Source organism: Nuphar pumila, chromosome 15 (assembly GCF_984573655.1).
Source record: "Nuphar pumila chromosome 15, dmNupPumi1.hap1.1, whole genome shotgun sequence".
NCBI classification, from domain to species: Eukaryota; Viridiplantae; Streptophyta; class Magnoliopsida; order Nymphaeales; family Nymphaeaceae; genus Nuphar; species Nuphar pumila.
Window position 1 is genome coordinate 87,013,952 of NC_143263.1, and position 27,419 is coordinate 87,041,370.

Consider the following 27,419-nt stretch of genomic DNA (forward strand, 5'->3'; position numbering starts at 1 on the left):
TTTATGATTATTTAAACTTAATTGCAAAATAATTACATAAATAAATTCATACTTGTTCCTTCGTATGACTTTCTATAAAATTCTGATCAAAGGTTCTGTTATCGAAAATTATAGAAATAGTCTTTGTTTGCTGATTTTTTTTCAAGACATAATTTCTTTTCTATCGGTTTTGCAGAAATAGTATCCTTGATTTTTTGTGAATTACAGAAAGGTCCGAAACTTTCTGTTTTACTCAGGAAGTTTCGCAATTTTCTGTTACGAGGTTTCCCTTTGGTTATTTGCTCGGAGAGTTTCTGATTTTTCTGTTATTATAGAAGAGCGCAAGTACTTTTTTGTTAAACTTAGAAAATTTCAGATTTGTTGCTCAAAGGTTTTGTTTTGTCATTTTTGTTGTAACTACTTTCTGACTTTTTTGATATTACAAAAATCCTTTTAAGTGCTTTATTTTGTCAAAATTGAATGAAATTTAGTATTTTGCATTTTTGCATTTTGGTTGGATGTCTAAATTAGAATAGTGACAACAAAATTATGTTTTTTGAGAGATAAATTAATGAGAATTATTAGTTGACAAATATTTTAATTATAATATTTTTTTGTTTAGGCAAATAGAATAATTAGTCTTATCTAAAATTGAGAAACTTAATGGTATGAATTTTGGAACGTGAAGGAGAAAAATAAAATACTTAATTAAATCAACAAAACTTTACATGGATTGAATGATTGATAAATCTAGTGAAGAAGAAGAAAAAGTTTATAATACGTTCTTTGAGGATTGCCAACTCGCTTGAACAACTCTCCTCACATTTACATAAGACAAACTTATCTAGGTAGTCTAGGTCTATAACTTAACTAAGAAGATTATGGAGGCAATAAGGCAAAAATACGATATGACTTTAGAGACTTGTATTTAACTTATCTTTGAGCAATATAATTCATTCAAGATAAATGAGTTTGACAACGTAAATTGCATGTTAAATGAGTTTGACAACGTAGTTGATCATGTAAGTGATGGCTAAGAATTTGATCGTAGTTGATAATGAAATCCTTCGGATCTATTTCATTCTAAATGGCCTCTCATCATTATGAAAAGTGGTGTCCGGAGTCATGAGATGAGGCCTCATTCTCTGAACCTACATGAGGAATCAAGCCAAAAAGGTAATTCTTCAATAAATGCAGAAAGAATTTCAAAGGGCATCATGTGTAGGAGAATTTGCGAGAAGCAACAAAGGGTTTTTGGTTTTTCTTGTGGAAAAAATAAACATTTCAAGAAGGATATTTTAAAAAAAAAATCCATGAAAGCAGGTGACAAAAAACATGAAGTTATTTGCATAGTGTTTGAGTCACTAATCATAAATGACGACTTCCTAGGTTGATAGATAGACTAAGGGGTGACACAACATATCTAAAAAATGGACAGACTTATGAAATTAAAAGAGCTGAATGTTGATGACCACAAGATATACATGAAAAATAACATTATAGGCTTCAATTAAATGAGACCAGTCTGATATTAACTAATGTACTATATGTACCTTTTATAAAAAAAAATCTTTTAACTATAGCAGATTTTGTCAGGAAAGGTTTCAATGTTTGTTTCTATGGTAAAATGGTCACATTTGGGAAACATTTTTTAGTGAGTTTAGTAAGTAGATTCCAGAACAATCTTGAGCTCTTTTATTGAGAAACAGTGAAAAGAATATTTTTATATTTTCATATAATCAGTGAAATGACTTAGAAATAATAGATGAGACTAAGTGTTAGTTGAGTTGTTGATTTGAGACGAAGGATATGGCTAAAGCTTTATACATGCTTAAATTAAAATTCAGAAAGATAGAAAATCAAGATTGTTATGTCTATGTCAAAAGGTATCTTAATCACATTCCAAGAAAATTTAGGATAAAAAGTATTAAGGAAAAGAGTTAAAAGTTTAAAACTAAGTAAAAATGATTGTCTGAATAAGCAAAGTTGAATGTTCTCTATGTTCAAGCAATTAAAAGCTTGATGTATGCTATGTTATGCATTCAGCCTCATCTAAGTTTTGTTATAAATCTAGTAAGTAGTTATCAGAACAATCTCAGGCTCTCTTATTGAGAAGCAGTGAAAAAAATATTTCGATATCTAAAGAGATCAAAAGAACTCAAGCTATACTATAAGGAAGATAGGATAAAACTTATGGGTTATTCTAATGCACATAATGCACATTTTGCTGGTGACAAAGATGAAGCAAAATCTACTTCTGATTATGTATCTATCTTTAGAGATAGGGTAGTTGTATGGTCATACAAGAAGCAAGGGCATATGACAAAACATACTCAAAAAATTGAATATATAGCGTGTAACTAGTAGTCATTTTTGTTGTTTGGATAAACCACTTCTTAAATGACTTGAAATTTGATATTTTAAAAGATGTAGCTCAAAATTATTATGATAAGAAAGCTGGTATACATTTGATTTATATATTAAATGATAACTATAAAAACATATTAAGGTTAAATATCAATATGTTTATAGTATTGATTATGTTTTTTTGGGTGACATAGTGGCAAATCCACTAGCCAAGGCAGTTCCTGAGAAAGTTTTTTTCTAAACATGTTAGTCAAATGAAACTGAAATGTGTCTAAGTAGTGAGTGCATAAGTTCACATAGATTGTGTAAATAAAATATTACTCAAAGAGTGTGTGCCAATGCATAGACCTTGTCCTAAACAAACTTGGTAACACATGATGTCCCTTATGACTAAGTGGGAGATGTAAGGTTGTGATCATAAGATAAGACGGTCGTTGGGAGGGTCACTCCAACTGTTGCACCCTCTCATTGGCTAGGCCATGCATATATGTGACAATTAAACATAAAACAATTAAACTAACGTAAACATAAGATAATTAACAGACATAAAAAACATGGTTACATTGTCTAGTTGTTGTGACCCTTGTGGTTGATGGGACACTTCTCGAAAGAACATGTCTCACTCCAACCCGTTTCGAGATTACAAGAAGGGCCCTAAGGGCCGGTTCCACATACGATAACCTACAAGAAAACACACAAGTATTTCTTGGATTATCGATTTTCTGAAAGTAAGAAAATCACTTTGAAAGACTAAGAGGTTGTGATCAAAGAACAGTCCTTGGCAATTTCTTTCATAAAGCACGCCTTTGACCCTGGGTTCAAGTTCACGTACCCTACAAAAAAATGTGGAGTGTAAGCAGCCTGGGAAACAGGCCTGTCGGACCAGTCGAGGCAGTGCCTGGTTGGCTTTTTGTCAAATGGGGCTCTGGCCTACTGATCCAAGTCCAACCTGTCGGGCAGAACTTGTCCTGGAGAATGGAGATGAAACAAGAGAACGGTGTTAATAATTGAAGCCTGTGTCTCATGAACAATGGGACACTTACGCTGTCACTACTTGGGATAGGACATGGGTATGAGAAAGTTTTCGAAACGATACAAGAATACATGTGTGTGTGTGTGTGTGTGTGTGTGTGTGTGTGTGCGTGCCCCCTGTGTTGATCGTGATGCTATGGCATCATAATGAATAGAAACGATGGTATTTTTGCTTTTTTTTCTTTTCAATTTCATTGATAGATTAGAACTTAGAGGTGTAATCCACAATATTTGTATCTTGTGGTAGTGTTAAACAGATTTTGTACAGGGAGGCAGGCCCATTAAGTGACTCGGTGAGGGTTCCTTGTCATAAAAAAGAAAAAGACTTTGGATTATGCTTTTCAAAGGCTTGAAAAATCCATGGTTTGCCATATTAACAAATTTTAAAGCTAAAAAAATCGCCATTACGTGAATGACTTATCATCAAAGGTGCAATCCTCAGCAAAGGGATTATGCTTAACATATCTGAAATTGGACTGAGTCAATGCAATTTGCACTGAAGATTTTCAGTTAAATTGGCACTCTACAAGAATTAACATCATTACTAGGGCGCCAATAAAAGATCATTTTCACTAAGTCTATTTTGCTTAGCGCCAGTACTGCAGCACCAGTATAATATTTGTTTCTAGTGCACACAAAGTGTGCCAGAAATTTTTGTTTAGCACAACAAATAGATGTGCCAGTACAACTTTTTTTTTCTGGTGCACAAAAAAAGTGCCCCAACAAAAAGATCTCTCTCTCTGGTCACCACCACACCATCTCTCACTCTCTCTTTTCACCGGCCACCACTGTGTTCACCGGTGCCTTGTCCGACTGCCTATCCTCTGCCATCACCCACATTGTCTTTATATTCACCGGTCACCACCACCACTGTTGGTGCCTTATCCGACTGCCAACCACCACTACCTCACCCTAGGGATGGCAGTGGATAGGGAAAAAAATGAAGATGGACATAAAACTAAGAATAGACTGGGGATGAAAGTAAAAATTAAAACTCATACGGGGATGAAGGCGGGGATGAACTTACTCTTGTCCCTGCCCCGACCTATCCCCGTCCCCATTTCCAGTTAATGAAATTATTAATATACCCATATATATATATATATATATATATATATATATATATATATATATATATATATATATTCCTAACCCTAAACCCTTTCTCTCATTATTTTCTTCTTAATCCTCTTGAAATAGGAATAAAGTTATTTTGAGACAGGGATATGGATATGGACGGGGACAAAGATTGGGATTTTGAGACGAGGATGGACCGGGGATGGAGAGCAAAGTTTTGAGACAGGGTGGGGGTGGAGACCTTGTCCCCCGCCCATGCCCCCGGTCCACTGTGCCATCCCTACCTCACCCAAGGAATATTTCTCAATTTTTTTTTGTAATTTATAATTTTAGAAGTTTTGTATTTTATTTACTAATTTTATAATTTATTTAGTGAATGCATGCTAATTTTGATTTTTTTACTCATATATGATTTAGATTCAAGAGGTTTTGTATTTTAATTGCTAGCTTTGTAATTTATTTAATAAATGCATGCTAAATCCTATTTTTTTCGCATGTATTATTTATATTTTAAGAGTTTTGCATTTTAATTGCTAATTTTATAAATTCTTGAGTGAATGCATGCTAAATTTATTGTTTTCTCACGTATGATTTAAATTTTAAGGGTTTTGTATTTCAATCTATATTTGTGTTAATTATCGAGTGAATGTCTGCTAAATCTGAATTTTTTCTCATGTATGATTTAAATTTTAAGGTTTTTGCATTTTAATTTCTAATTTTATTAGTTATTGAGTGAAAGCATGCTAAATCTAAATTTTTCCTTATGTATGATTTAGATTTAAATGATTTTATATTTTAATTGCTAATTTTATTATTTATTGAGTGAATGCAGTCTAAATCTAATTTTTTTCATGTATAATTTAGATTTTAGGGGGTTTTGTATTATAATTGCTAATTTTATAATTTATTAAGTGAATGTATACTAAATCTGTTTTTTTTTCATATATGATTTAGATGCTAAGGGTTTTGCATTTTAGTTGCTAATTTTATAATTTATTTAATGAATGCATGCTAAATCAGTTTTTTTTTAGTTTGATTTAGATATTCGAGAACTTGTATTTTAATTACTAATTTTGTAATTTATTTAGTGAATGCATACTTAATACAAATTTTTTTAAATATGATTTAGATTTTAGGGGTTTTGCATTTAGTTGCTAATTTTATAATTTATTTAGTCAATGCATGCTTAATCTGATTATTTTATTATATATGACTTAGAATTTAAAGACTTTGCATTTTAATCCATATGTTTGTAATTATATATATATATATATAACTAGATTGTTAGTGTTTTCTAATTAATTTATTATATGTATATATATAACTATATATATGTATATAGGTAGTACTTTAATATTTTTTACGTGATATCTAGTTAAGCAATACTCTTTGAAATTGCACATATCTGAAGAAGTGTGCAGACATTATGATCGACATAAGTTGGATCCAAATTAGAAGGTAATTTTAATTATTTTTTTCAGTTACTTTATCTGCAAGTTAAGATTGAATTTATATGCAAAAGTTGATGATGACATTTCCTTGATAACCTTTATTCCATAGTAGAGACCTTAATCACTGTTTGAAAATAGTTAAGAATTTCTTAGAACTTGCCTAGAATAATAATGTAGTATGCTAGGGAAATCTCAAATGCCCATAACGAAAAATTGCAAGGAGATACATGAGTTTTGTTATATATAATTTTCGGTTTTGTATGAAATGACACGAAGCAAGAAAGAAATCTCAAAATAGTAGTATCGATGTCGGTTCCCAAACTTTAAGTTATTCAAATGTAAGAGGTTGAAACTCGATAATTTGTGATGTCATGTATTATGGATACATTACTGACATCATTGAAGTTGAATATCATAGAGATATGTGATTTGTTCTATTCTTTTATGTGCAAGATTCTACTGCTGCGGATTGATAGGTTGTCATTATAACAAAACCATACGATTTATTTCATATGCACATCAAACAGGTAGGTGAATTGCATGACATGAATGACGATGAGCTAGAACCATGTTGAGCTAGTAAACTACATGCTATTAAAGTTGTCCAAATTGTAAATGACAATGTTGATATAAATTGTGTCAGGACAAATATCCCTAAAACAAACATTGAGAGCCTAATTGACACACCCATAGAAGAATATCTACATGATAATGGTAACTTTTCATTTATTTGGTTATATGTTTATACTTGGTGATATGTTTCTTTATTTCATAAACTATAAAACTGTTTGTACATATTTGAAACAAAACTTATTCTTTTTGTTAGCTAATCTTGTCTAACATATTAATCTATGAGTTTTCTCTAATATTGATGCGGACGAAGTCTCAAGTGAGTCTCATCCAACTCAAAAGGTCTAAAGCATGAAAATAGATCCAAACAAGTATGATCCATATCCGTTACCCAAACTTCAGATGATGCAAGGCACCTCATCCATGTGAGGCCCATGCCAAGGAGACATCACATAAGCCATGCAACCACCTCAGTTAGCCACCACATCAACTATATAGAACCTGCCCTTGGGTGCCCCTTATTTAATGCATGCAAATGGGACCACATGGAACATCCCCTTTAAAAGCCTCCATGGAAGACGTGTGGGCCTTACCTAGTTGGCACCACCTAAGGGCCATTAAGTCCTTTCAAGAAAGTCATGTAACCCCTTGGTCTCCCTCCTTAATGTGCTTTGAAAGCCCAAGTGACTCTTGTGAGTTGGACCCTCATAAGTGACTTAGGGAAGTATTACCTAAGTAGATAATTAGGTAGTACTTAAGTAGGTGTCATTGTTTTTATTTTGTATGTGTGAGAAATGAAAATTGAAAATAGACTCTTCTCTCAAATAATCTCACTCTCTAGTTAATGTTCCCCTTTCTCTTGTTGATCTCTCTCTCTCTCTCCTTCCTTACCCCTATGAATCCCTACCGTTAACTCGTCCACCCTTCTTTAAGGGCTCTTATCTTTGCCACATAAAGTAGTCCAAACTTTGCTTGGGTCTGGGTTTGCCTAAGTGCCAATTTGAATCACTTTTACTTAGTTTTTTGTTAGCTAATGTCTAACATGTTAATCCATAAAATTTCTCAAATATTGATGCGGACCAAGTCCAAGGTGAGCTTGATCTAGCTTAAAAGGTCCAAAGCATATAAACAAATCCAAGTATGGCCGATCGGGATCCGTTACCCAAGCTTCAAACGATGCAAGTCACCTCGACCACATGGGAGCCACACCAAGGAGATGCCATATCAGCTTTGCAACCACTTCAGCCAGCTGCCACATCAGTCATGTGTGACTTGCCCTTGAGCACACCCTAATTTAATGCATGCAAGTGAGACCCACATGAGGCATCACCTCTAGAAGCTTTCATAGAAGACATGTGATCCCCACCTAGTTGGCGCCACCCAAGGGCTATTTAGTCCTCCTAAGAAAGTCATGTACCCCCTTGGGCTCCCTCCTTAATGAGCCATGGACGCCCAAGTAGCTCTTGTGAATTGGGCCCTCATGAGTGACTTGGGGTGTATTACCTAAGTAGGGAATTATGTAGTACCTAAGTATATGTTTTTATTTTTATTAGGTTTTAAGATATGTAATGCTTTTATGAGAACTCCCTTGACATATAAAAGAGGCTCATTTTATATGTGTAGGATATAAAAATTAAAAAAAAAATACTTCTCTAAAAACATCTCACTCTCTAGTTAATGTTCCCATATCTCTTGTGGATGTCTCTCTCTCTCTCTCTCTCATTCATTACCCATGTGAGTCCCTACCCCTTGAATCGTTCACCCTTCTCTTTGTCAGCATAAAGTAGTTTAGACTTTGCTTGGGTCTAATTTGCCCAAGTGCTAAGTAGGATAACTTTTACTTGGTGTTTGGTGGACTGCATCAACAATATGGAACACTAAACCCAAACCAGTCATGTATGAGGAACCTTAGCCAATATTGGATAAACCAAACTCTTTTTCCGCCTTAGGACACTACCCATGAAATGTATAATTCATTTAGAACCCTTTTTCTATGCCCCTCTCAAGCCTTAATCTCTTATAAATCCCAACTAGTCCAAAATATATTTTTTGATGAAGCAGATTTTTTGAAAGACTTGTAAAAACTACCCAGCTTAATTGTTAGTCATTTAGACCACCTGAAACTTGAACCCAAACACCTTTAGGATATCTATATCATACCCTCCAAAAATCAGGATTTTATCATAATTTTGTACAAATATATTGATTTTACAATCTGAATTTGTTTTACCTAAACCCAGTCCAACCTGTAGAAAATCCAACCTGACCTGTAACTTTCTGATTTTAATTCTTAAATACAAATCTCATGATCCTGCAAATTGACATGTTTATTCCTTAACATGTCTAGAATCATCCCCCTATGTTTCTGGGATTTTTTCTGTCATACCATATTTTTTATCGAACCCTATCAGAATAAGTGTACCCCATTACTCGAATTAACTTTTTGATTTGACCCGTAAACCTAACCTAGACCCACTGGAACACATCAAATATTGTATGTTTTTAAGTTGAAATGTGAATGTTGAAGTTATGGAGGATTGAAGAAAGAAACATATATAATTGTATGTATATATATGCTTTGAAAGTTGTATTTCTTGCAGAGCTTCAAATGTGAATGTTAAAGTTATGGAGGTTAGAGTTATGAAAGATTGAAGGAAGAAATATATAATTGTGTGTATGTATGCTTTAAATATTGTGTTTCTTGCAGGGCTTCAAATATAAATACTGGAGTTATGAAGGTTGGGGTTATGGAGATTGAAAATATGAAGGGTTAAAGAAAGAAATATGTAATTATGTGTGTATGTATGCTTTAGATGTGTTTATTGCAAGACTTCAAATTCGAATATTAGAGTTGTGAAGGTTCATTATGGAGGTTGGAGTTATAGATGTTAGAATTATGGAGGGTTGTATATATATGTGTGTGTGTGTGTGTACGCGCGCTTTAAATGTATTTTTTACCGGGCTTCAAATGTGAATGTTGGAGTTATAGAGGTTCATTATTGAATTAATAAAATTAATTAGAAGTATGATTTAGAATGAATGAAATGAATGAAAAGTATGATTTAAAATGAATAAAATGAATGAATGTATAAACTACTTCAAGTTAAATGAATGAATGCATATATGAGTAGATTTAATTTTTAATGACTGTATGCATAAACATGTTTATTTGGTGATAAATGAATGATTATAAGAGTATATTTATAATGAATGAAAAAAATAGATGCATGTATGAACATGTTTATTTTAGAATGAATGAAATGAATGAGTAAGTTCATTTCAAATGAATGAATATATGAACTATTTTTTTTAAATAAGTGAATGAATGAATATACATATGAGCATGTTTATTTTTGAATAAATAATTGAATGTATGTTTGAGTAGGTTCAATTTTTTTTAAAAAATAAATGAATGCATGTATGAGCAGTTTTATTTTTGAATGAATGAATGTATACACATGTTCATTTTGTGATGAATAAATAAATGGATGAATGAATGATTGTAATAGTTGGTCAATTTTGAATGCAAAAAATAAATATATGCATGAGCAAGTTCGTTTTAGAATGAATGAATACGCATGTTCATTTTGAATGATTGAATGCATGAACTTGTTCATTTTTAAATGAATGAATGAATAAATGTATGTATGAACATATTTATTTTTTAATGAATGATTGAATATATTTGTATGAGTATGTTCATTTTTTAATAAATGAATAAATGTATCTATAAGCTGGTTTATTTTTGAATGAAGGTATGTATGAGTATATTTATTTTTTAATGAATATATATATATATATATAAGCATAATCATTTGATAATAAATGAATGAATGAATGATTGTAAGAGTTGGTTCTTATTGAATGCAAAAAATGAATGTATATACGAGTAGATTCATTTTATAATAAATGAAATGAATTAATAGGTTTATTTCGAATGAATGAAATGAATAAATGTATAAACTAGTTCCTTTTTAAATGAATGAATGCATGAATGAATGTATATATAAGCATATTCATTTTAGAATTAATGAATGAATTTCTAAAAAGAGTCATTGTTGAATGAATGTATGAGAAAGTTATACATGAGAAAAAGATTAAATTAGTGAAAAAAATTTAAAAAAGTTATCACTGGTGCTAAAAAAGTGTCACAAAAGATAAATTTTCTGGTGCTATTTTAGCACAAAAAAGACATTTTTTGGAACTATTTTAGCATCAAAAAGCTTTTTTCTGACACTATTTTAGCGTAAAAAAGGCATTTTTCTTGTGTTATTTTAGTGCCAAAAAATATATTTTTGACACTTTTTTAGCGTCAAAACAACTTTTTTTGCGCTATTTTAACTTAAGTAAGAACCCATTCACTGGCGCTATGCATTAGTGCTGGTAAATATATTACCAAAAACACTTTTACTAGAGAAACTATTGGTGCTATGTTAGTAGGCAAACTTTTACTGGATCTAATTTAGCATCAGTAAAAGTCAAATTTCTTGTGGTGTGGACGGTCATGGTATCACGAACAAGGGATATCATCAAACCCCCTTCCTGTCGGACACTAAGGGAACACCTGATTCTGTGCATAAAAAAAAGATATTGCTGATCTCACACAATCAACAAGGTTCCTTTGTCTGAGTAACAATGGACAAATTATATATTTAAGTGAGGGAATGACCCTATGCCTTTTTCCTTATGTCCCATTAGAACATTTTAAAAATTATACTATCAAGTATTTTTTTACTTGATCTGAACCGTTATATGTGTTTATAGTTGCTTATTTATTAAGAAATAATTTTTCTTTCAAAATGATTTGATGTAAAAATGTAAATATTTTATTATCAAATTTTAATATAAGATCAACCATTGATTTTGTTACCTTTTTAAAATACACATTTGAGCATAAAAAAAACTTAATCTAATACATGTTCTCTATTGAGTAAACAATAATAAACACATCTAGTAGTTCAAATCAAGCAAAAAAAAATGAAAGTAAGATTTTTGAAAGGTCCTAGTGAACCTAACAAAAAAGGGGTAGGACCATCCCCCTGCCCTCTCTCTCTCTCATATAGTTGCCTACTACTTTATGGTCCTACCATCAACATACTACTACTGAATATGTGCTTTCGGGTTGTTTTTTGCAAATCTGACCATGCAGATGTGTTTGGCATGGTCAATTTGCTATGAAATGACACTAGGATCATGTTTTTTAATAAAAAACTTGATTTTTTAATCATTGAATATTTTTAAAAATGGTAGACCATGAATTTTAAAATCTAATAAAAATCTACCCGTGTGTCAGAATTAGATGAACCAAGAGTTGATTTCTATAAAATCAATCATGCAAATCACATCTGTATGGTTAGATTTTAGAAAAATAGAAAAACCCTTCCAAGGCTCGCGGTAAGTTAAAAAAGTGGTAGGAAGGTGGTAGTTTCCTAATACTTTTTTAGCATACCCATAGCCTACCAGGCTTTGAAATGATTTTTCTATTTTTTTATAAAATTTGACCATACAAATGTGATCTACATGCTTGATTTTGTGGGAGTCGACTTTTGGATCATCTGATTTCAACACACATTTAGTTTTTATAAGATTTAAAAACGAGTGATCTATAATTTTAAAAAATATTCAATGCTTAAAAAATCGTCATTTCTATAAAAAAATTGATTCAAGTATCATTTTCTAGCAAATCGACCATGATGAAAACATCTGCTGGCTCATATTTATAAAAAACTACCCAAAAACCCTATTCACTTGTGGTAGGCTTAAAAAGTGTTAGGCACCTACCATTTTCCCTATATATAGCATATATATAGTAGGTGCTAGTTGCCTACCATTTTTATAGCCTATTGTCACCTATCACGCGATTGAAGTTTTTTTCATGTTTTCCTAAAATTTGATCATACATATGTGTTCTACATGCTAGATTTTATAGGAATCAACTCTTGGATCGTATGATTCCAACACATGGGTAGGCTTTTATAAGATTTAAAAATCAATGGTATGAGATTTTCATAAATAGTCAAGGCTTAAAATTTTATGTTTTTTAATAAAAAAACATGATCCAAGCGTCACTTCTTTGCAAATCGATCACGTTGAACGCATCTGCAGGGCTAGATTCATGAAAAAACACCAAAAAGGTCATGTTAGCTCTAGGTAGTTTGGTGGTAGGCAACTACAACTTTTCCTCCCTCCCTCTCTCCCTCTCTCTCTCTCTCTTTATATATATATATATATATATATATATATATATATATATATATATATATATATATATATATATATATATATAGGAAAAAATAAAAACCTACCCAATAGAAAACCTCCCAAACCTACCCAATAAGAAACATTTATCAAATTTTCAGTGTGTTTTTGAAATTCTGACCTTACGGATGTGTTGAACATGACTGGTTTACTAGAAATTGACACTTGGATTATGCATTTTGAATGCAAAAAATGGTATTTGGAGCCTAAAAAATTTATCAAATTGTAGGCCATTGATTTTTGAAACCTTATAAAAACATATCCATTCATTAGAATAAAATGCTCCAAGAACTATTTATTATAAAAACAAGCATATAAGTCATATCTGTAAGGTTTGAATTTTGAAAAAACATTGAAAATCTGATAAAAGTTTCTTATTGGGTAGGTTTGGGAGGTTTTCTATTGGGTAGGTTTTCATTTCCCTAGAAGTGGGAACCTGCTAAATGGGTTTCCCTACTAAACATGCTAAATCAACTAGAATCATTTGATCATGTTTTATCAGACGACTTTGGTTAAACCGTTAAATAAAACCCATTTACCTTTCTTTCCATCCCTAAACACGATTCCATTTCTCTTTGCTCTCCCGCCTCCCTTCTCTGGTTACAACGACCTAGACTAGTCGTGCCTCCTCTCTAATGATGACGACTTATATCAGATGACACCTATCAACGATGATGACTACCGACCACTTCAGCATGTTGACCCCTAAACATGATTCTCTCTCTCTCCTACCTTCATTCTCCCTTTTTCAGTGATGGCGACCTTGACCAACCAAGCCCCCCTCCTAGAACAACAACCCAAATCGGATGACACCCATTGACGATGGCAAACACCTATCACTCTGGCGAGCTGATCCTTAAACACGATCCTTTTTCTCACCACCCTTTTCCCTTTTCTGGTGATAGTGATCTAGAGTAATGACGTGTTAGGCCTTCCTCAATATCTGGTTTTGAAGGTTTAAAAATTGGATATGAAGAGAGCTCCGGGCTAGCAACAACTGGGTACTCTAGTCTGAGCCCAACAAAAGCGAAATGATCTAACTTGAGTCTGGGATGGATGTGTCAGGGGTACGAGCCTTCACAAGACACAATGGGGTAGAGGCCTAAGGGTGACCATGGTGTAAGGTTTAGGTGGTTATAAGAAAATATAAGGAAACATGAAAATCAGGTAGGCAAAAAATGGCTCCGGATGCTAATTGAAAAAAAGTTTCAATTCATATCTGATATGGACTGAACCAAAGGCTTGCTAGATACCTAGGGATGCATGTCAGGGTTAGGATAGGTTGTTGGACCTCAGGGATCACTAAAATAGGTTGTTGGGTGGCTGGGATGCTCAAACTGTAAAAACTACATGTTCTATTGAATCGATAAGGTCCAATTTTGGTATTTCGGGTCCCAAATGTGTGTAGGGTATTAACTAAGGCTGAAATAAGTTTGAGGGGTTGTGTAGCAGGTTTAGGGAGGTCCTAAATGGGTCTACAAGTTCAAGTATGGTCAGGGTATGTGCAGGAACATGGAAGAGGCAAACAACCCGCAGAATGAGATTGTACTGCTTCTTTAGATGCAGTCTTGGTCTAGACGACTTAGCTGAATTAGAGAACAAATTAGAGAAGTTTCATTGGAGGCCCTAAGATTAAATTAGAGAAGTTACAAATCTTGCCATAGCTGAATTCATGCAATGATTAATGACCATTTTCTCCAATGGGACTAGATGTGAAAAAACAGCTCAGGAAAGGATCTCTGTCAATAGTGATGATTCCCATTAGATAGAATGAATGAAAACTGGAAATTTCCAAATATATTGAAGAACTGAAGAAAACCCTGCACTCCATTGGGAATTCTCAGTCTCGCGACATCTTCATTGCCCACTGCATAAATTCATCCATGTTTTCAACTAAATAATGTTTATAGATTATATATATAGGGTCTGATCAATGAAAAAACCTTAAATTTTTTGAAAATTTGAAGCTTTTATTAGGTGGGAGTAGGTGCTCCGGGAGCACCCTATCTTACTAATTTGAAAATTTGAAGCTTTTATTAGGTGAGAGTAGGTGCTCCGAGACCACCTTTTATATATATATATATATATTGGCTACTAATGAGTAGAAATTACACTTTTCTTCAAAAAATTTCAATTTTTTGTAGATGAAATGTCACGGATGTGATCTACTTGGTTTGTTTAGTAGCAAACTTGTTTTAAATCATGTGATTATGACACGTAATTAGGTTTTTAAAGGGGTCCAAAAAATCAACGGCCCACAATGTGACAAAATTTCATAACTCAAAAGCTCACATTTTTACATCAGAAAAGCATGATCCTAGGCTTGATCCATAGCAAACAAACAACACATCTATGTGGTTAGATTGAGTCCATAGAACTTGCACCTATGATTTCTAGCTCATTAGTTGCATACCTTCATTAGTAGCCAATACTTACCCTATATATATAATCTGTTGCAGTATACTCTAGTCAAGAATCATAGGTGCAAGTATTGGTCCAGTCCTTAACCTCATATGCATTCGACATAGTTTGTTAGGGATTGAATCTTAGATTGTGCCATGTTAACACAAATACATGTTTTATAGTTTTGCTTTCCACCTTAACTACTGCAGACTTGTTGATTTAGTTGCCAAACCATTATTGTTGGACTCTTCATCTTTTCGTCACAATGAGAGGATTCTGCCTGATTCCGCTATATATGGTGATGTGTAGCGACATTCTTCCCTAAAAACTGATATTCACTTGCTCATTATGTTGCTTCCTTATTTTCAATTGAGCTTTACTATTTGCCAGTTTCTCTGGAGTTACCTCACCAAATGTATCACACTCTCCAAATTCTTATTATTCGTGCTTTGGAATATATCTTGGACCTCTTTCCGTTTCCTAGATGGTTCTGGAATATATTGGGTATCCTCTTCTTTTGGTGTTTCTTTCATCTTCAAATTTTGCTCCATGGGTTTTCAGCCTGCGTTTCTTTCACCCTTAAAGCTCCTTTCCATTCCTCTGATCAATAGTGGGGTGACAACGTATTTTGTTGCTCTTTGGTTAGGATCTGGATCCAAAAACCTAGGGTGATAACATAGGTTGTCAACCCTATAGATGGATTCAGGTCTAGATTTGGGACGACAACCTAGGTTGTTGCCTCTGGATTGGGTCTAGACCCTCAAATGGGTGCAACAATGTAGGATGCCCAGATCCTTGATCTAGATCTCCTTTCCAAGCCAACAAGCTAAGTCTGGATTCGATTCAGATTTGTTCAGACAGATAAATTTGTTTTAGCTATAATTTTGAATTTGGGCATGCAATTTTTAGTTTGTTGGAAAGCCAACACATTCTACTTTAATTATCCTTTTAAGTGAAAGATTATAGAAATCAGTTTGAAAGTCAAAAGTGCACCTAAAATGAATTTGACTGATTTGGAATTAGAACATATATCATTGTTTTATGACAGTAATCTATGAATTTAGTCAAAATTTAGGTGTCTATAATGCCAACATTTTGTTTATTGTGTTTGGGAGCTTTAGATAAATGATGAAGAAATTCCACTATTAACAGCCTCAACAGTCAACTTTAAAGTGCCCAAGGTAGTATTTGAGAGGGATTGGGAATGCCCTAAGTTGGATGGATTCACAATAAGCGCTTTTCAAATTTGTAGAGACATGCAAAGCTATCAAAAACCTTTTTTTGGGCAAGCTTCTGAAATCTGTGATTGATACTAATATTCTTTTGATTCCAAAGTTTCAATGCACTTGCAAATTATCGAAAATTTGGCAGATTAACCTTTCCAATATGGTTTATAAAATCATAGCCATAATTATGAAGAATAGAATGACAAACATTTTACAAAATTATTTCACCCAATCTTTCCAATATGGTTTATAAAATCATAACCATAATTATGATGAATAGAATGATAATCATTTTACAGAATTATTTCACCCGATCAACGGGCTTCTTTGAGTGGTTGGATTTTCAGGATAATATTCTTATCACTCATGACTTTGTGAAGTTGTCATTTTTTCTTCCATTATTTTCTGAAGAAATAGAGGTGATATAATTGTGGGCTAATGAAATTTCTGTTGTACAGGGACGTCCAAAGGGTGTTACACCGAAGTACAACTTTTGTTCCAAAGTTATCTGAACTTCTTGGTGTCAATGTAGGTTCTTTTCATGCTTGAAGTCATGATAAATTCACTCTCTACCGTTTTCAAATTGCAAATTGTTGCCACTTTCAAAAGAAAACATTTGCAATCTGTTGTTTTAAGTGCTGCCAATATGACAGGTTGAAAAAGTTGATGATGCATTTGGTTCAGCACACAGAGCACAAGCCATTACCGATGGTCACCAAGTTTTTGAAACCTGTTGTTGCTGGGTTTCTCATGCATAAGGTATATTTCAGCATTTTCCTCAATTAGTTGCACCTATATGGATTGTTGAATATGTGCAAAAACTGCCACATCATTCTTCTTTGGATGATCCCAAAGCAATCTTTCAGAACTTTTCACATTTCAGTTAGTCATGTTGTCAACATGTACTGCTAAAATGCCTCAGTTTATGCAATTAGAGGAATGAGATTCTATTGATGCAATCAAAGGAATGACTGCATGGATAGTGTTTCGAATATTTACCAGTTGGTCAGAGCATTGGTTAGATTTTAGGCAAAAGGTCGCGGGTTCGAACCCTGTCGGGACTATGGACAAGTAATGTGGTCTTATATAATTGTGTATATTAATTATTATAGTTTGGAATAACATGATATACGTATTATTAAAAATATAGCGACGGGTAGGTGCTTAATGAGATATGCTTAATGGGTTTTCAGGTTTTTTTCGTTTTATTTTTAAATTATGATCGTACAGATGTGATCTGTGTACTTGATTTTATAGGGACCAACTCTTGGAGTGTTAGATTCCGACACATAAGGTTTAAAAAATCAACGGTCTAAAATCTTTGTAAATTTTTGAGGCTTCAAATATCATTTTTTTTCATTGAAAACACATGATCCAGGTGTGGATTCCTTGTAAATCGACTATGCCCAACACATTTATGGGGTCAGAACTGTGGAAAAACACCAGAAGAGCAGAAAAGCCCATTAAGCAAGTATGATTAATTAAACACCTACCCAATTCTCATTAAAAATATATTACAATGTTATAATATATATCATATAAATATGTATTACTATAATTTGAAATACTAATATTATAAAAACAAATTATTATATTATTATATTATTATATAAAATAAATTATTTTTTACTAAGAAACTTCTAGTGGCACTTTATAAGTTTGCTAGAATATCTTGTGTTTTTGAAAGCATCGGCATTTATTACTGGCGACAACATTTCTCCAGGCACTTATGTGACACGCCAAGATCTCTAGCACACTTTAAAAGCGCAGGGAGAGACTTCTTTTGGTGTAGTGTTCATTGAAAATACATGATCCAACAGTTGATTAACATGCTTTAATTTGCAGAAAAATTTGTTTGAAATGCCTAGTTCACAGGGTAGTTTTCATATTATATTGACTCATATATATAAGGAACTCGATGGATCCATTGGACTGGTGGGGCTGCATTTTAGTGTTTTGGAATCGGACATGGATCCTACACATAGACAACATGAGCTGAGTATCATCAATTCATGACGAAGAGATAAGGTAACGGTAATTGAAGAAGCAGATATTGTGGCATGCCTTGCAGGCGAATTTGAGGTATATCGTTTGAGCTGGGAACCTCGCCACTGCTATTCTCTGGCATCTCTCTGAAATCTTTGTTTTTAATAAAAATCCAATTGGGTCTGCCTACTCTCTCTCTCTCTCTCTCTGAAATCTTTGCTTTTAATAAAAATCCAATTGGGTCTGCCTATACTCTCTCTTTGATCCTTCCACGTCCTTTCTATCATCATATATTTTACTCTTCTCACCTTTCAAACAACACAACCCTAAGATCACCGCAAAATGACTCGCATAACTTCAAATATTAACCCCTTAATTTCCAAAAGCCCAGAAACAAATTTTCAAATTAAAACCCATGGTTGGTTATGTGTTTACGTTTGATTAGGATTAGGAGTCCAGTTTCTAATGAAAGAATAGGCATTTGGGGCGGCAATGGAAAATTTCAAGATCAATTAAGCCACCAAGAAAAAAATCATTTGTCCAGGGAGGGATAAGCATACAGCTCATAAATATCTACTGATCCTGCCACAGCTGCCATGGTTCGTTGGCTCATACAGTTTGGCCCCAGGTAATGATCAGGCAACCTACCAAGCCCATTAACTCCATTCCAAGTAGGGATGGCAGTGGGGCGGGGGACAAGGTCTCCACCCCTGCCCCGCCTCAAGATTAGAACCTCCATCCCCGGCGGGGATGGATTTTAACCTCCACCCTCGCCTTCATCCCCATTTCATGTCCTCCATCCCCGGTTCAAATGAGGATGAGGCAGGAATATCGTGGCAGGGACGGGGCGGGGAAAAGGGTACGTCCATCCCCGCCTCCATCCCCGAACGGGGATGGATTTTAACCTTCGTCCCCGCCTCCATCCCCGTTTCATACCCTTCATCCCTGATCCAAACGGGGGGAGGCGGGGCGGGGCCCCGCTTTCTCCCGGTCCACTGCCATCCCTAATTCCAAGCTAATACCAATATAGAGTAAAAATGGGCTTTTTCATATGATATTGCATAGGATAGGATGACTCATTTTTAAAGAACTGGGCATAATCTTTCCTTTTTTACATTTGACATGCTTATCTCACCTAACCCTAACCCTAACCCTAACCCTAACCACTAACCTTTGTTTGAGTGGGAAATTGAAAAAAAAAACAAAAAACAAAGGCCATTAAGCCAAAGGGCAAAGCAGAGATTTTTTGTTCTTTTCAAAAAGAGTGGGAAGGGCACCAACATGTAGTTTAAAATGTGAAAAAACTAGATGGGATATTGGCGTGAACGACCAAGCCTCATCTCTTCCACTTCCCTTCCTCTTCCTCCAACCATATCACGAACACACACCAGCATCATAGTTGGAAGGTGGCATGGAGGAGCAGCCAGTGGCGGTGTTCGCCCGTAAGTTGGCGCTGTGGCACACCAAGACGTTCTGTCCGATCATGACCCACGACGAGCTGGAGCCCATCATGGCCACTCTCGGCTTCGTCGGCCTCCCTCCCGTCGCTTCCACCACCGCCGGACGGTGGAGGGAATACAGCTTCCACGGCAAGAAGAGTTTACAGCAGACAGACGCCGGTCCGGCGATGCCGAGGGTCCGCCTTCCGTTCCCGAGGATCGATGGCCTTCACGTCTTCACGTACCGTGCCTTCTGTGAGGCCGTCGCCTTCCACCTCGCAGCCGTTGACGTCGCCGATATTTTCCACGTTAGGTCTCTCTCTCTCTCTCTCTCTCTCTCTCTCTCTCTCATGAGTCGGTCTGGTCTAACTTCGACTGGGTTCGGAAAGGCTTCAACTGGAACAGTTGACTTGGTCACTCATTGACGAGTGGTTTAAGCCTCTGGGCAATTGGGTCAAGGAGATTCTTGAGCCTGCCAGACCCTTTCGAGAGTTAGACCATACCAAACTGAATTTGCTTCACTAGCAACATCGGACCGGGTCTGGATGCACATGGGCCTAAGCCTAGACCTTTCACTATAGAAGCCCCCACAACTGGAGAGGGGTCCCGCCTTTTATTTAATCATGATGACCGGTGTGGCCTTAATCAATTAGTGTCTACTTGTTTTCTTCTTTTAGGTTTTATGTTATAAAATTTTAGTTTTGTTTTCTAGTAGGGTAGGATCTCAGCCTGTCTTTTCATAACGGTTAAAAAAAAGCACATGGTATTCTAGGGCATCGGAATCTATTGTAAGATTGGTTTTCCACTTAAAAATATCTCTAAAATTGAAAAGATCCCGACCTGAAATCTGTTCCACTCATCTCCTATCTCATCTCTATCTTCATACCCCATTTTGGGATTCCATTGATATTAGTTGTTTTGATCAAATCGGACTCCATACATGTGATCTACTTCGATCATTCATTCAGTCAAGATTGATATTTACTTCTCTGAAATCAGACTTATGTGCAGCATTTTTTGGTGATTCAAAAATTAACGGTTGATAAAATACAAAATTTTTTGACTTAAAAATTCAAATTTTTTCATAAAAAATATGATCCAAGGGTTGATTCTTATTAAATTGACCATTGCTGAATTCATCTGTAAGGTCAGATTTGATCAAAACAACTTGGAAATCAAGATTTAAGAGGGGTATGAAGATGGGGATGACATAGTGGATGATTAAGGAAACCTAGCGATTCACTTGAGAAGCATAGTGACAAATGTTTAAAACGGGCGCCAAATTCTCATGAGAAATTTAAAATGTTTACTTTTTTTGGCGTTTTTATTGGCATATTATTAAATAAATAGTTTTTAATTAAAAATATGAACAAAAATATGTGAAAAGAAATACATAAAATATAGAGAAAAGGGTAAGTGATATTTTCAAATTTCGATCCAAAAATGACCAAAACTAAGGAGAAAGATCATCAGCCCGCAAAGCTGCTAACACAAGCAACTAGAGTGAGAAAACCATTTAAGAAATAAGATCCTCAAGTTGAAAACAGACGAGAAAATAAATGTCCTTACATAAGAAGCAATATTCTTTCTTCTTTAAATTTAAAGTTTACAGCACAAAATGCTTGGAATTTTTTCTTTTTTTGAGAGTTCCATTTCAGGTCTCGGGAACAATTCACCACATATTTAATAAAAATGTTCATAAAAAAAAATCAAAATCAAATGTTTGTGATGTTACATTAGGACACGATTTCTCGGCATTATCCTGACCTTTTCGACTGGGCATGTACTCATTTAGATAAGTATGCCATAATTTCATTGTTTTTTGAATTGTTTTTAACTTTTCCCTGAAAGTTAAAGGGCCAAACGTGCATTAGCTTCTATATAACAATAGGAACTTAGTCACCTATTGCCCATGTTTATCTAGACCTTTCAGATAAAATCGAAATTAAATCAACAATATCTTCATTCCCATGTTTATCTTTGGCTTTAGCTTTGGATAAGCCCTGCAATTTCTTGATCCTAAGATTACATCTAATCTAACTAGTATATATATGGGCATGAAGTTAGCCAATGAAAAATTCTTGGCTATTTTTAAGGAGTCAATCATGTTGAAGGTAGTAACTGTTTTTAATCAATGCTTTTAATATCATTTCTATTTTTGAAGTGATGTATTTTTTAAAATTTATGATGCTTGTCTTTTTTGTTCACTTGTGCATACGCTCGTACACATTACTAGTAACAAGAAGGTGACTACAATTTAACCTTGCATTATCAAGTTAACATACTGTAGCACAAATTCAAATTTACTGAACTTTAGATTGACATATTTTAGATTGTAAATTATAACACAAATTCAAATTAACAGAGGATCAAATGAGGGTTATCCCCCAACTTGACCCCCCCCCCCTAAAAAAAAAAATCAAATTAAAAGATTGTAGAGTACTACCAGGTTGTAGCACAATATAAATTGAAATAAAAACTATTGAGGGTACCAAATTGTAGCACAAATTCAAATTAACAGGACCAAATTATAGAACAAATTGATAACACTTTTCTTAGTGATTTTGTTCTAGTTCCTTATTTGCAAACCAGCAAAGCCAGGCAATTTGTCTAAATTCTGATTTCTACCTTGATAAATTGCGCTATAATTTATTAACATAAACAAGATTCTAGATCGTAGCATAGATATTTGTGATCCCTCTTTAGTCTTCCATCAAAGTGGTAAAAATGGCAGTAATGGTGCTTTTAACTGCATCAGAAAGATGACCGGCTGCCAAAGGAGGCTCCGCTTGTCTGGCAGGAGCAGTTAGTGCACGTCACCTTGTGTTGGGACGTTGCAAGTTCGAACCCCAAATGGTATGGTTGTATAACTGGTAGGGGTATGACGAAGCCCAGATTCCTCTGTCGAAAAAAAAAGAAAGAAAAATGACTGGCCGGGTTAATGAAGTATGGCATGAAAGATTTGTTGTGGTCGTGAACTTGGCCTGATGTTGTACATTACAGCCAAACCCCCCTTACCAGTGCACATTAATCTTTTATATTATTCTGTCTAAATCTTATATTTGATCCATTTTACAGAGGAATGGCACTTCATCCCATAAGCGACCGACCCTTGGAGCAGTTCCGGAGACTCCAAGAGGATGAGGGCCAATACTTCTATCGAGGTGGCACATTAGACCAAGAGTCTCTTTGGATTGCCAATGCCAACAGCACCACCTCATCCGCCACTGCTGCTGCCAATGACATCGCCACCACAGCCATCAGCAGTCTAGTTGCATTAAAGGACCTCATTGTTTGAACATTTGTACCTAATAAATGCTAATTGCTTCTCTCCCCCTCCCCCACTGATGAATATCATATCATTGCTTTTGGTAGGAATAATTGAGATGTCAACTAAGTTGATGGATTCAACTAAGTTTACAGTTATTCAAGACTCAAATGTTCATATGGTCACCCTAAGTTGATGGATTCCCACCTTCATCTTCCAGCACAATGCAAACTTGGAAAAGCACAAAGAAACTCATGAAGGAATGCTGACTTATGCTTTTAGACACCTATATATTCACCCTATTGGTGTTTACTAGAAATCTAAGTGGATGTGAAGAAGATGAACAGATCAAATGCAATCACATTGCACACTTTGAGTGTGCCGCTGTACCTGGATGCACTCCATCTGCTGTTAGGCTCCACAACTGACAGGATGGAGCGGTGCACTGAATGTATCAAATGTGATTGCACCTGATCTGCCGAATATTGGCAACTCTTAACATATCACGTGTAAGGGCACATATAGAGGCAGGGCCACATATCCAAATTAGGGCGCGCGAGAGAGAGAGAGTTTCTCAAGATGCTTGGTTAATCCTTTAGACTTTCTTCCTCAACGAGTGGTATAAAAGTTTGGTTGCTGTCTTTAATATTTTTCATATACTTTACTTTAAGGAGAATCATTTTATTTTAGACGTATATATTATTTTTATATATTTTTAAAGTTATATTACCATATGGATAGGCTGCTTAACACACATATGTGGGTTAATCAACCATAAAACTAGTTAGGTTTAACATTAGATGGATTCAGCCATATTAAAAGACTAAAAAACACTTAAAAAACTAATATTTTAAAAAATGCATGCTTACTTTTATGAGCATTATAGGTCTTTTGAACTTGAAGGAAATTGAAAAGTTAAACACCTTTCCCAAAAAATAACTTTATGAATGTACTTTTTTACCTCAAAAGGTAATAGTGTATTTTTAAAATGCCATTCTTTGAAAAATATTTTTGTTATTTTGATAAAGTTGAATCAATCTAATGTTAAACAAAATTAGTTTAATATTAGATTAACCCTATATATATATATATATATATATATATATATATATATATATATATATATATATATATATATATATATATATATATATATATATATATATAAGACAATATTTGCTACTAATGAAAGTAAATAATGAGCTAGAAACCGCAGGTGCAAGTTGTATTGATTCAATCTAACCACATAAATGTGTTCGACATGGCTCCTTTGTTAAGGATCAAGCTTTGGATCATGCTTGTCTAATATAAGAATATGATACTTTGAGTTATGAAATTTTGGCACATTATGCGCATTTGATTTTTGGATCCTTTAAAAACCTAATTACTTGTCATAATCACATGATTCAAAATAAGTTTCTTACTAAAGAAACCATTTAGATCACACCCCTAACATTCGATCTACAAAATTTTAAATTAAAAAAAAGTGATTTCTACTCATTAATTCCTTACCTTTATTAGTAGCCAATATTTACCACATATATATAGAGTAATGGGTACGTGCTAAATGAAATACGTGAAATGTGCTAAATGGGTTTTTTTGCTCTTTCGATATTTTTTCGCAGTTCTGACCCATAAATGTGTTGGGCATAGTCGATTTATGAGGAATCCATACTTGGATCATGTGTTTTCTATGAAAGAAATGATATTTGGAGCCTAAAACATTCACAAAGATTTTGAACCGTTGATTTTTCAAACATTATAAAACCCACCAATGTGTCGGAATTGAACATTTCAAGAGCCGATCCCTATAAAATCAAGTACAGAGATTACATCTGTACAGCCAGAATTTAAAAAAAAAATAAAAAAATCTAAGAAACTTATTTAGCATGTACCCATTACTATATATAGATATACAGAGAGGGGGAGGGGGTGTTTGGGGGGGTTGGCATAACATTATGGTCAGGGTAACCCTAACCCCTTTATTGGGGATTTCAGCCGCTAGGCACAAAGATGTTGACATCATGTTTGACCAAGTCTCCTTCATTCAACCTTGTGAGGTTGTGCCGTGATTGGAAGAATGTAGCTCTATGATGTACTAGCATGTGCGGGCCTACGCTGATTGGCAAAACACTTGTTTCTTACTGTTTTGAGAAACTCCTTCGGGTGGGATGAGTTCGGATCGGGTGCAATATGATGAAACAAAATTTTGTGCATTAAGCACTCCATCGCCCTTGCTAAGGTCTTGGGTCCCACACCTCACAGGCCCTATCCCCAAGATGGACGACAATCAGATGCTTAATGCACAAATATTTGTGCAATCATATTGCACCTGATGTTTTCACGTATAGGACTGAGCTAACTGGATTTCACTTGGTCTTCAACGCTTTGGTGGACATGAGAGATGATGAAGGGGATAAGAAAGAGTCCATGACAGGTGTCCTCTGTTGCTATGCACTCCCTCTGCTCAGACCTATTTTTGCAAAAATCAAAGGAACCCAGATTTTATAACACGCACCCTTCGATTTCAAGCTAGTGACATCCCTTCGGCTCAAGCTAAAACCATATGATTATAGCTTTCACAGGTTTTTGAATTCTAGTATTTGCTTTACTTTTTATTAGCAGGTCTCAAATGTTCATTGGCTTCTTCATGGTTACCAGGAAGTGAAAATAGGAAAAGTGATAAGAAAAAAAAAAGAGAGAAGTAATATGTGAATCAGAAGCAAGGAAGTGAGTATTAAAAAGTAGTCTAAAGCGTGAAACAATGATACATTTTGGAAGTGATTCTTAAGTGTGTGAGAAGCCAAAAAAAAAACGTGTAAGAAGTGAGTGAGAAACAAAAAATAATATATAATAATAAGGAAATGAAAACCTACCCAATAGAAAACCTCTCAAACCTACTCAATAAAAAAACATTTCAGACTTTTGGTATTTTTTTTAAAATTTTGACCTTATCTATGTGCTTGTTTTTATAAGAATCAGTTCTTGGAGCATTTGATTCCGATGCATTGATATATTTTTATAAGGTTTCAAAAATCAATGCCCTACAATTTTATAAAATTTTGAGGCTCCAAATACCATTTTTTTCATCCAAAATGCATCATCCAAGTGTTGATTTCTAGTAAATAAATCATGTTGAACACATCTGTAAGGTCAAAATTTTGAAAAAATATCGAAAATCCGATAATTGTTTCTTATTGGGTAAGTTTGGTAGGTTTTATATTGGGTAGGTTTTAATTTTCCTATAATAATATATAAAAAACATAGAAAATAAGAAGAAAGCAACGAGAAAGCATAACACTTCTTGCTTTCTTATAATATAATATAAAAGGAGAAGCTTATTTTTTTGTAATACAAGAAGTGTGCTTATAAATGGGAAGCAAGTTTCCCTGAACTCCCCCCTCTATTGAGGAAGCATGGCGCTTTTACTTTCAAAAGGGGCAGTTTTGATATTCATGGTTTTATTTAATTGCTTTTGTTTTGTACTAATGTTGTTAAAATCGATCTATGAATTGAATTGATTTAAAAAAATACAAAGAATCGGTCGTTCCAGGTTCAAATTGAATTAGGTTGAATTGGTTGTTTTCATTTTCTTAAAACTCAAAAATTCATTAAATAATAAACATTATAGAAAAAGGGCTGATTTGATTCCAATTCAGGTCAATTCGAGTAGGGGTGTCAATGGTCTGGTTTACCTGGACCAAAAACCCTATGGGGTCTGGGTATGGTGATAAATAAGAAGACCTGATTAAGACTTAGGTCTAGACCCAAAGGTCTGATTGATACATGGATCTGGGTATAATTTGTGAAATTTTATACCAGACCCAGGCCCTATATAATACCATTAATTTTTTGATAATTATTTAAATAAATAAAGATAGATTTTATGTCTTAAATATAGATTTTTATTTATTTAAATATTCATGGGAGTTAGAATTGACTGTATACATTAATTCAAAATTTAATCCCAAGTGAAATGAAATTTTAACTAAAGTTAAAATGGAATTTGAATTTAACTCAAGGTTAATTTCGTACAGATTGGGATTTAAATAGAATTTAACATGAATGTGGGTTTGAATTTAATTTCAATTAGATTTGGATTTGGTATGTGGGATTGGATCTAAATTAAGTTTGAAAACTAGTTGGTTTTGGATTAGGTATGAAATCTAAAACCTAAAATGGATCTAAGATCCAAATTAGAAATTTTAGAAATAATTAAAATTAATAAAATATACTAATTATTTTATTGTGACAAGTCAATCCAAGAAAGTGGGATGTCCCCCTATGTGGGCCACACCTCTTGGCTAGAATTTGGTTTCCTAAAACTAAATCCACTTGATATAACAAGTAAAAAAGATATTAG

The 27,419-nt window shown here is 34.1% G+C and overlaps 1 protein-coding gene across 1 annotated transcript; it reads left to right on the forward strand.

Annotated features, from left to right (window-relative positions):
• Positions 1-19,760: 19,760 nt before the first annotated feature.
• Positions 19,761-23,086, forward strand: LOC149815893 (tubulin-tyrosine ligase). Its single transcript, XM_089990643.1, has 2 exons — positions 19,761-20,101; positions 22,867-23,086. Exons 1-2 carry the CDS (start codon positions 19,761-19,763, stop codon positions 23,084-23,086), a joined length of 561 nt encoding a protein of 186 aa, XP_089846769.1.
• Positions 23,087-27,419: the final 4,333 nt, after the last annotated feature.